We start from the raw sequence: 12,047 nt of genomic DNA, 5'->3' as shown, positions 1-12,047 counted from the left end.
TCTAACGTTTCATAATAAGGCAAAATTTAATCTATAATTGTTCAAGGTGACCATCTTTGTAAATATCATTTTCTTTTTATCGATAAATATTTTATTTATATTTATATCAAAACTATAATAAGATGTGCATTAAACAATCAATATCTTAGAAATAGCAACTAAACGAGACCAAACCAGTCATACCACATAAACCACCAACTCCAAACTAAATGTCTGCTAGACCAGTCATCAACAAAATCCAACCCAACTAATATTAACATAGACAAAAAGAGTTACAGTCATCCTACGAGAACTACAAATCCTATTGACACAAAAACATCAAAACCAAAAAATTACTCCTTGTAGTAAGTCACTATGCTGGCTTCTTGTGGCTAAGCTAGAAGTCTTCCTTTTTTAAAACACACTTCTTTTTGGCTTTCTTCGAATCCTTTAGTCCCAATGCTTGCAACATCCGCTTGCTACTCCATAAATAGTCCTTCTATTAGTCTCGCCCAACTTGTGCCTCCTCCCGACATGTTGTGTCCATGTCCATTCCCCATACTATGAATGGCCTCAAAGGTGAAACAAATTTTGCAGACGTTAGTCATTCATAGCTTACTAACCCTCAACAACAGTGCCATCAACTCTGATGGCGTACTAACCCTCTTCAATAATAATGATATTAATCATGAGAAGACAATCCTATGGACAAAGATCTCCTCAATCTTACTTCTTACCAAGCAATTAAAATTATTCCCTAACTTGTCTCATCCTACCACCCGCGACAACCTCTGCTACTTGTTGAGCTCCACGTAGGTCATCCCACCACACCACCCTTTTCTCATCAAAGACACAACCCCAATTTGAGAGAAATTCCGCCTCACCATTCCCCTCCCTTCGAATGTGAGAGACTTTAAAATCTTGGAGAAATTTTAATTTTTGAACAATTATGTTAATGAGTTTTTTTATTTTCCAACTTTAAGCTTTGCTCTTTGTGATTATATCAACCACAATCTATAAATCACCTTCCAAATAAAGTTTGGGAATTGAGAGTCTACCGACCAGATTGATTGCAAGAAGTGTCGCTTGGGCTTTCTCTTCATTATTAGTGCCTACAACCAATTTTTGTGCTCCAATTGCCAATATGTTCCCACGATAATCTCTTGCAATACATCTTGCATCCGAGGGCCCAAGATTACCTTTTGGGGCCTCATCAAAATTAATCTTAATCCATCCTTCTAGTATCTACCATGTCACAATTTCCTTTTGCCTCTGAAAAAGATCAACCCTATACTACCCATTAATGGACCTTAAATTTTAAATTTATATTTTAATATCTAACTCCCCATTAACAACTCTTTAATTTATTTATTTTGCAATATTTGTCGGTTGGAGATTTTCTCCATGTTCTTAATTTTGACACTTAATATTATATAATAATAGTTTACAAAAAAAGCTTATTTATTATCCCATCGTGCAAAATTAGAATATTTAAAAGTATCATAGATTTTTAGTTCCTGCAAAGGCACAATACTATTGCATTCATTGAATTTTATTTTTCCATTAGTTTAACCAATCATTGAATAGGATTAAAAATTTTGCACAAAAATCTTAATGTCTATGCTTAATTTTTATTTTGAATGATTTAAAAATGTCTTTTTTTTCTTTTTTTTTTTCTATTGGTTTAGAAGTGCAAAATTTAATTTTACATATTTTAATTCATTACATCAAATGTATAAATAATAATTATGGTGATGGTTGTTTCCCATGTGTATAGAGGTGAGATCCTTTACTAGGTCAATGACGATCGACGACTTGAAACATATCTCATGTATCTACTATCACTAGCTTCACCACAAATGGCAATGGCTTCTTCAACTATATGTACTTCCAAGCCACTGAATGACTTCTATGAGAATAGATTGCATTTATATTATATTTTGGCAATCGTACTGTTTGGCCTGGTATTAGATGTGACATTTCTAAGAATCTTCGAAGATTTGATTTATTTTCTGGTGCATGATACATGCTTGAATTTAAATTGTATGATTATTTACAACACTTTTTATTTTTCAATAGGTTGTATTTTATTTTTTACTTTCTAAAATTTAGTTTTACTAATAATTTTTAATATTAAAGTTAAAAGTTAAACTTTAAGAATTTTTATATAATTATTTATTTATTTTTTAAAATATTTAATTTGGAGTAGAGTTTAATTTTATAGTGATATTTTCATTCGTTGATATTGATTTTATCTTTCATTTAATGTTAACATTTTTTTAATTTCCATCTTTGTTGAGATAAGCAAGCCCATGGTTCGAAAGAAAATAGAGTAAATTTTAACATCTATTTTATTTATTTATACAATGCAATATAAATTTTTTGTAACAACAATTCTATTTATTTGATGTAGTGCAATTACAATTAAAAGATTGATGAATATAAAAAGTATTTTAAAATTTAATTGTATGATGATTTGTAGTATTAATGATTGAATCATATTTTATAATTATCATTAAAATAGAAACAAAAAATTGACAATAAATATTTGTTTAATTTTATCACATTTTAAAATTTAAAATAATTAGAATTCACTTTTTACATTTTTAATAAGTTTCATTTAGTTTTAACTTTTAAGTTTGGTTTTACTTGTAACCTTTAATATAAAAGTTAAAATTTTAGCTTTAAGATTTTGAATATAGTTTAATTTTATTTTTTAGTATTTTATTTGAAGAAGGTTATATATATATATATATATATATATATATATATATATATATATATATATATATATATATATATATATATATATATATATATATATATATATATATATTTGACTTTATCTTTCAATTAATGTGAATATTGTTTGTATCATATTAATTATATCGTTAGATACATAGTTTATTAATATTTCAACTATAATAAATTGAAAATTTTGTTTTGTTTTTTATTTAATTATTTATTTGCTTGATAAGTTTTTTTTTGTTTTTTTTGATTGGTAATGGGCCAAAGCCAATGAGGTGTACATACCTTACCCCCTTGTGGGATTTGAACTTGTGACCTCTCTTTCAAGACCACGAGTTCTCCACCACTAGGCCAACTCAGGTTGTACTGCTTGATAAGTTTATTATATATTATTATTTTTCAAGTTACTATTTTAACTAATATTTGGATTTTGATATATTTATACCTCTCTCTCTCTCTCTCTCTCTCTTCATCTCTACTTTTATATTCTTCTCTCCCTCATTATCTCTAGGCATGTATACATCTCTCTATGAATCCATGTCTTCCTCCATCTCTTCCTATATCTCTATATTTATATCTATTTGTCTCTCTATCTCTATTTCTTCATATTTATTCTTTGAGCTCTCCCTCTATCTGTAATTCATTATATCGAGGGATCTTTGTACTCATATATCTCTCCCTTTTTATACCTCTATATATCACTTATTGTCTTTATCTTTATCTTTCTATCTCTCCCTCTCTCATTTTCTCCCCCTCTCTCCCTCCATATCTCTTCCATCTCTATCTACCCCTCTCTTCACTCTCTCTTTATCTCTACCTCTCATCTCCATCTCCATCTCCATCTCCATCTCCATCTCCATCTTTGTCTCTAACTCTATCTCCTTACCCACCTCTCTCTCATTACCCTTCCTTCTATCTCTCCCTATCTCCCTATTGCAAATATAACATGGGCCTATTGGTAATGAAGCTTGATTATCTTCCCAATTTAGAGGTTTTGTTTCACTCATGTTTAGATCCCTATGAACATATGCATAATTGATTTGAAGCTACCACTTCTCCATTCAGACCTTTCTTGCACAAACAAAATCATTTTCTAAATGGCCCACCAATTGACCTCGTGTATTATATAAATGCATGCAAAAATAGAAAAATAATTTTCCTAATCGACCTCTCACACGTCTTCGGTATACCCATTGCAGAACAAGGTACAATTGCTAGACTTCTCTTAATTTATCTCAATTCCTCTCTATGCTTTTTGTTCACATGATATTTTCCAATTTTGGATATGATTGCTCATTATTTTTTAGTCATTGTAAGGTATATGCCTTAAGCTTAGTACAAGAGACACTGATATAATGGTGTAATAAACTACCATGTTGTCGTATTGTTATTTTTGAGTTTACTATTATATTCACACTATTTTTGAATCAATTTTCTCTCATCCTCTCTACCTATCTCTCTCCTCCCCCCTCTTCTCACTCTCTCTCTATCTCTCTCCCTCACTCTACCTCTCCCCCCCTCTCTCTATATCCTTATATTTATCCATCTTCCTCTCCCTTTATATCTATCCATCTCTCCCTCTCCCTATACATTTATCGATCTCTTTATCTCTATCTTTCTATCTTTATCTCTCCCTCTACCTCTTCCTCTATATCTATCTATCACTTTAACTCAGTCTCTCTATTTTAATCTCTCCCTCCACCTCTCTCTATCTCTATCTATTTCTCTCCCTCCTCCCCCCCTCTATCTTCATCTCTACTTTTGTCTATTCTAAACTAACCACACTATTGGCAGGAACTTGATGCAACGTGTCTCTTTTCATCATATTGTAAAGATATAGATAAACTTGTCAAGTTGAGTATTTTTGGTAATTTTTTTTTAAATTATTTTTACTCTATTTAATTTGTATGAAATATCTATTATGTATAGTCATTGCCATATATATAAACAACAAAATAATTTCATATTAAAAATGTTTTGATTAATCTTTTTTTGTTGTATATGTTATATAAATTCAACATAGAACTAACAGTAATTTCTCTAATAAGACTTAAAAAATTATGATAACATCCCATCCATCTAATCAATCAATATAATAATATTACAATAATAAAACTTAATCTAACATAATATCATATTCTACAAATACAATATACTATAATATTATAGTACTATAAAATGATACTATATTAAACTTGAATTTAATTAAATCAAAATAATAATTATTCATTTGTTGTTTCTGGATTCGATTGTGTGAACAAATTTTTATCATCAACGTTTCAAATCACACTCCGTGATTCATCATCAAGAAGAAGAAGAATTCTAAGGAGATGAAAGATAATGAGTTGCAGATCTGAGAAACAATAAAAAGATGAGAGGAAAGAAAAGGGCATGGAGGACAAGGAAGATAAAAATAGAATAAACACATTTATTCAATAGAAAACAGTTAAAAGACAACAAGGAATAAAAGAATAAGATAAGACAAAGAGGGGAAAGTAAAAGAAATCAAGAAAAAAATATAAAAAGAAATAAAAATATATATACAGGGACTAAATAATACACAAAAAGTTAAAAAATATATATAAATGAAAAAGTTGATAATAGTAAAAATATAAAATATAAATAAGATTAGTAAATATCTAAATGAAAAAATGAAAAAATATAAGTAAAATAAGATTATTAAATATACAAATGAAAAAATGTAAAAGTATAAGTTAAATATATATTTTTCATTTTTCATTTGTATATTTATTAATATTATTTTTCTTATATTTTAATTTTTCATTTGGATATTTATTAATCTTATTACTTTATTTTACTACTTTTTTCCATCTGTATATATTTATTATAGACTATAAATACAAAAAACTTAAATGCAAACCCCTAAAGAAAATACCAAACAAATACTCAAAAAAGAAGAAGAAATAATAACTAACACTATATAAAGGAGCAAATGTAAAAAACAAGAAAATATGTATATGTGTATGCATGTGTGAACAAATATATATACGTGTGTGTATATGTGTGTGTATATGTATGTGTATGCGTATGTGTATGTGTATGTGTATGTGTATGTGTATGTGTATGTGTATGTGTATGTATGAGTGTGTGTGTGTGTGTGTGTGTGTTTGTGTGTGTGTGTGTGTGTGTGTGTGTGTGTGTGTGTGTGTGTGTGTGTGTGTAATGCAACTAAGGCTAGAGAGGAAAGAAAATTAAAACAAACGAACAAAGGGAAAGATGTCAAACAAGAGAGCGAAAAAAGGACAAACAAATGAATAAAGATAAAGAACATAAACCAAAAAACAATACTATAGAAGAACGAGAAAGAGAAGGCAACCAAAATAGAGGAAAAAAGAAAATAAAGGGACAAGAGAGAACGAGGCTAAAGCGGGATAAGAGAGACGAAAAAAGGAAGAGGGAGGTCATGAAGGGGGTTGATGATTGCTATCGAGAGAAGAGAGTAATGGATGCCAAGAGAGACTAAGGCTCAACCCCTCACCGTGATTAAGATTGGAAAGATGATTAGTGATTTCGATAGCCTCCTTAAGTTTCCTTTTAAAGAAGTTGTCATCTCTATACAAGATTTGATTCTCCTCTAAACAAATATGATGCTTTGTGGTTGAGGAGTGCTCAACTAAGGCTGATTTGAGGCTACGCTCATGCCTGATGTCAGCCCCATGCTCTTTGATTCTAGTGATGAAAGATCGACTTGTTTCACCAATGTAGGGAGTGCCACATGAGCAGACAACCTTGTATACTCCCGACTCTAAAAAGGCATCCTTGGAGTCTTTAAGAGGGGGAACTTGCTTCTTTAAGGTTAAGATAGGGTTGAAAGCACAACACAAACCAATTTAATGAGGATTTTTGAGATCTTGTGTGAAATGCCTTTGACATAAGGAAGAGACACATACGACAACATAGATGGTTATGAGGGCACATGATTGGAGATGGAGAAGAAGAAGGCTCTGGCTCGGTGGAAGGCTCTAGTAATTTGCTTGTTAGAGTATCCATTCCACCTAAAGACTTGACGAAGATGGGTGAGCTCTTGGTTTAAATTATCACTCACAAATTTGATGGGCTCTTAGGGAAAGGGGTTTAAGGATCCCAAATTTATGGTTGGGGTGGAGATGTGATGAGGAATGAAGATATAAGTCAGTATGGGTGGCTTTGCGGAACACCCGTCGACCCAAGGAACCATCCGGTTTTTTGAGAATTAAGACATCAAGGAAAGGCAACTAGTTATTGGATTCAAGCTCTTTGGTGAAGGTGATAGAAGGGGAAACACTGTTGAGGTGAGGGTGAAAGTCCTCTAACTTGTTTTGATCATGTTTAGATCCTTGTAAGTGGATGCACAATTGATTTGTAGCTACCACTTCTCCATTGAGACCTTTGTTGCACAAAGAAATCATTTATTCAATGACCCAAATTGATCTCATGTACTACAAAAAATTATGCCAAAAATAGATCAAGCTTTATCTAATTAACACTTTAGGCCTCTTAGACATACCCATTGCACACTAAAGTGCAATTGCTAGTTATAAATTATATAAACCAGATTTAAAATCCTCGTTGAAGTGAATTGTAGGTGTTTTTTAAGGCATTAAATGCAGTACACTTAATTGTATAGAGCTTGCACAGATCATTTTCCTTATGTTTTGTTATGGGATTCGAAGGCTGATTTCCAAATCGTCACCTCAAACGGACGTTTTTCTCTCTGTATGCTATTTCAGCACAGCAGCACAATTTTTGCATACATAAAATTCGACGATTGGTGGGGTTAGAGGAGACAGGCGTACACAGCAAATGGCTGAACAAGCAGGCCTTTCCGTTGAAGAAAAGGAAGAAAATATCAGTCAAGGAGAGAAAGTTAATCATATAAAAAATACAGAGAAGAGGAAGCGAAAGAAAGTTTCTGCAGAGGTGGAGAAGAGAGGAGGAGTATGTTACTTGAGCCGCCTGCCTCCGCATATGAAACCACTCAAGCTTAGGCAAATTCTTTCTAACTATGGGGAGGTCCTCAGGATTTATTTGGCACCGGAAGGTAAGAAATCCTTATCTCAGCTGTGCTTATGAATCAGTTTATGCATTGTTTTTTTAATGGCTTTTCCTTCCGTTTTAACTTACTTGAGGGTGATTATAAATTTTGAATAACTCCTGGTTCGATAAAACATTCTCTTATTTGAACAAAACGTAGCTGTTAACACATTCTCTTAATTTTGAATAAACCCTAATTTGATAGCACATTATCTTAATTCTGAGTCTTGGGAACCCCTTTAGCAATAAACCCTAGCTTGATAGCACATTATCTTAATTCTGAGTCTTGGAAACTCCTTTAGCAATAAACCCTAATTTTGAATTACAAACCCTAGTTAGCAACATAGTTTCTTAATTTTGAATAAACGCTAACTTGGCAACATATCATCTTAAATTTGAATCTTAGAAATCTCTTTTAAAATTTTATTAACAAATTGAAAAAAGGTAACAATGAAAACCATGAACTTGCTCGAGTGTGATCATAAATCTCGAAGAATACCAGTTCGATAAAATATATTTTTATTTGGACAAACCTTAGGTAGTAAGAAATTTTGAATAAACCTCAACTTAATACATATTCTTAATTTCGATTCTCGGAAAACCTCTATATCAATAAATCAAATAAAGGCAACGATGAAAAACATGAATATTAAGAATTTATCAAGGTAAAGAGATGAGGTAGGGAGAAAGGTCACACTATCTATTTTTTTCATCTGTAGTCTTTCTCTCGTCAGGAATATATAAATTGCTCTCCTAATGAAAGGTGCCACAAATGGGCTCAATTATTGAGGAAGTATGTTATATTTAAGCTTTATTTTCCATTTTTTCCAGCTGCAGAAGCTTGAAGAAACTAATTATGATCAGTTTGTTATTGAACATAGATCCTGTTGTGAGATTGCGTCGGAGACGAGCAGGGGGGAACAGAGGAAAGGAATTCACAGAAGGGTTAGTTTTCACTAACATTGGACAGAAATTTAATTTTTTTTTTTAATTTTCTTTCACTCGGTAGAAATGCTCTCTTCAACAAAATATGATTGCAAGAATGAAATTTATGGTAGCTAGCATTTTTTTTGTATTAACTCATTTATTCTTTGTATTTATCAATGGAAATTTTCACAGGGTTTCCTACTCAGTTAAATCACTAATAAGGATGTAGGAGCAAGATAAAGTTGATAATGCATTTTTTATTATCCAGAATCCTTTCAAAAGAAAATGTTGCTTAAAATTTAGTGCATGAACTATTTTATTGCCATGTATGGAATATAATGAGACTACCGACAAAACTGACCTGTCAATTGGAGGAATACGACTCAAATAAATCTTGTGCACTAATCACGCCCCAGGAGTTAAGTCTGATAAAGTGAGAATGACACAATGTTTGAAGATCCACACTTATTTAAAACCACAGTGAATCTATCTGCAATGAATCTGATACCCACCATTATAATTGCCAAGTTAGAGCTCAAAACTTATTTAAAATTTGAAACCAATGTGCTGACACTAAATATTTGAAGATTTGAAAAGAATTGTAGATACATTCTGAACTCTTCCAGTGACGCCCCAAGGTACTTAGATGTGTTGAAATGAAGTTTGGGCAGTATGTGGTAAAGTTCAGTTACAGCCTGTCAATTCATGCTTGTTCCTATCCTTGGCCAACATTGCCTTCAATTTGGCACTGATGTGGCCTGGCCAAGTAATTTTTTTTTGTACCTGGCCAGCAACAAAAGGCAGGATCTTTATTCAAGACAAATAAAAAAATCATTGGGATGACATGGTCTGTCTCACAGTTCACTTCATACTGTGTCAAAGGAACATAGAGACAACTTATGCTATCTTGCTGCACTGTCAGGTAGGGGTTATGGTATGGATATAGCAATTGCAAAGACATGTTGAAGTGAGACTGATCAAATGATCTTTTCTCTCTAATGGAGTAATGGGGAAAACCTGGAATCAAGGGTCCCAGAGATGATTATGTAGTTCCAGCAGTGGTGGTATTCAAGGCATGGTATCTCAATTCAAAGTGGCAATTTCAGAGATTGTCAATGCTTGAGAAGGGGTAGCATCATGGACATCAAGGTTGTTAGTAAAGTGAATGGATTTAGAGTGTGGTCCCTGTCAAACTAAGCTTTTTTGGAGCATTTAAATGGAATCTAGGCTGCATAGAGCCAGGGGTCTAGTGTGAAATGGGATGGGATATTTTTGGTGTTTTTTCACTAAATGTACCTCATGTGACAAATAAGGAGGCTAAAGCAACAGCTCTAGTGCTAGGATGTAAATTGCAATCACTCTGGGAGTTCACAGTCTGCTAGCTGAAATCAATTTGGTGCTGGTCACTCTTATGATGAGGACTGTGTTGACCCAAATTGGATGTTTAATTCTATTTCAGGAGTGTCACAGGTGTTGATCTCAGATTTCTGTTTGATCTCTTTCTCATTTCTTTTGAGAGGCCAAATGCCTAGCTGATTTCCATGTAAATGTAGAGGTTAAGCTATCTTTGGGCATGCTTTTGGGCGACATGAAAATTTGGGTAAGAAGCTTTATTGTGGGTGGCCTTGATTCCTCTTTAACTATCGACTCAAATGGGAGTGTGGAGCTGGTTGATACAAGCATTATCATTTCCATATAAAGTGAGTACCTTCAATTTTGTTCGAAGGAGTTGTTTCCTGGTGTCTTTAGATCTCAGGTTTTGGCAGTTTCTTTGTGATCCATATTTCAGTTTGATTGGAAGTAAAGACTGCTTCTTGATCTTTGTTCATTCTTGGGACACCAGCAGTGTTAGTTGTGCAGTATCTGGTATCCAGCCGCCCTTTGAAAACGAGCTTTTAAGCCATAGCTATGCCTTTGATATATGACTAGTTTCGCAGTCATATCTGATAAGATTCTATTTTGGGCCTTCTTATGATATTTTGTTTTATATATTGAATAGAGTGTTCTTGCACTGGACTTATCATCTTGGTTTGTGGACTTCTTGTTTCACTTCTAGAAAAAGAAAAAATTAACTAAGCTATTGGAGAGCTCTTATGTGGTTCTAGAGTGTAATGGAGCAAAAGTATTTGTCTTTGCCAAGGCAAAGTGTGATTGCATTAATGCTTGAAAGGTAAGTAATGTAAAATTTCTTCAGAAGTCAAATAGGGGTCATATTGTGTTACATGAAGTGATTAAATTAGCGAATGTCATGCCAAGATTGAAGTCTGGTTCATGGTGGAGAAAAAACATTTGCTTTTTTCCAAGGCAAAGCGTGATTGCATCAATGCTTGAAAGGCAAGCAATGTAAAATTTCTTCATAAGTCAAATAGGGGTCATATTGTGTTACTTGAAGTGGTTAAATTTCCGGACGTTGTGCCAAGATGGAAATGGGCTTAGAGCAGTAGGCTATGGTTGTGAGTGGTATCAAAGTCAGCCAGTGTCCTGAGTGAATAAGTGAAACCTGATAACAATGATAATAGGCCTTCAAATACATTAGCTCCCTGTTATACAAGTTGGAGTCCCTTCTGACGCAACTGAAATGCAATATATCAGCAAGACCTTACTTTGCAAAGGCAACACTACCAGAATTGTTCACAGCAAAATGATACACTATCACACAGCTATGTTTTGAGAAATAGAAGTACATACCATGAGTTTAACACAAAAGAGTATGATAGAACAATATCTTTGTTGCATATGGTACTATAGTAAAATGCTTGGTACAGGGAAGACCTGTTACATCGGCATCCTTACCCTGCCATTTGATGGAATTATTTATGATGCTAAATGTTTGTAACTTGTTAGTTAATATACAATTGCTACCCAACTGTAGTTAACCAAAAAAGAATAATACATTATGAAAACCAACAAAACAATAACTAACAATATAAATAAGTTGTCTAAAAAACTATTAGTTTCATTTATATGGTAATTATAGGATTAACTACATTTACGTCTAATTATTGAATGTTTCAGGTTTTGATGACATGAATATTTATACATTTTTATAATTTTTCTTGAATTGCCAATTTAAATTCTCTTGTGGTGATCTCGGAAACATTATACTGAATATTCTAATCATTGTTTTCTTCTAGATGGGTTATAATTAGTTAGTGCCTCTGAATGCATTCCTTTTTTTGGTCTGTGCCTTTATGTTGGGTGAGGGACTCTGTGTCAACTCTCATTAATACTTTAAAAAATATTACTAAACTGCATAAAAAATAAATGTTAGCTGTGATGACAATTGGGTCCAATGTCTTGTATAATCAATATATATCTTTCTCTTTTTATAAAAGACTGCAAGGCCACTTACAATTTGT

General features: G+C 32.6%; 1 protein-coding gene across 1 annotated transcript in view; it reads left to right on the top strand.

Annotated features, from left to right (window-relative positions):
- Positions 1-7,312: 7,312 nt before the first annotated feature.
- LOC131041639 (pre-rRNA-processing protein ESF2) overlaps positions 7,313-12,047 on the top strand; it is a 33,340-nt gene continuing 28,605 nt past the window's right edge. Inside the window, exons 1-2 of the mRNA XM_057974792.2 lie at positions 7,313-7,768; positions 8,643-8,706. Coding sequence (XP_057830775.1) covers positions 7,531-7,768; positions 8,643-8,706 — 302 coding nt within the window. The 5' untranslated portion in view covers positions 7,313-7,530. The remainder of the gene's footprint in view (positions 7,769-8,642; positions 8,707-12,047) is intronic.

This window comes from Cryptomeria japonica, chromosome 8 (assembly GCF_030272615.1).
Source record: "Cryptomeria japonica chromosome 8, Sugi_1.0, whole genome shotgun sequence".
In the NCBI taxonomy this organism is placed as follows: domain Eukaryota; kingdom Viridiplantae; phylum Streptophyta; class Pinopsida; order Cupressales; family Cupressaceae; genus Cryptomeria; species Cryptomeria japonica.
The sequence above is the reverse complement of the archived record's forward strand: the minus strand, read 5'-3'. Positions and strand labels throughout refer to the sequence as shown.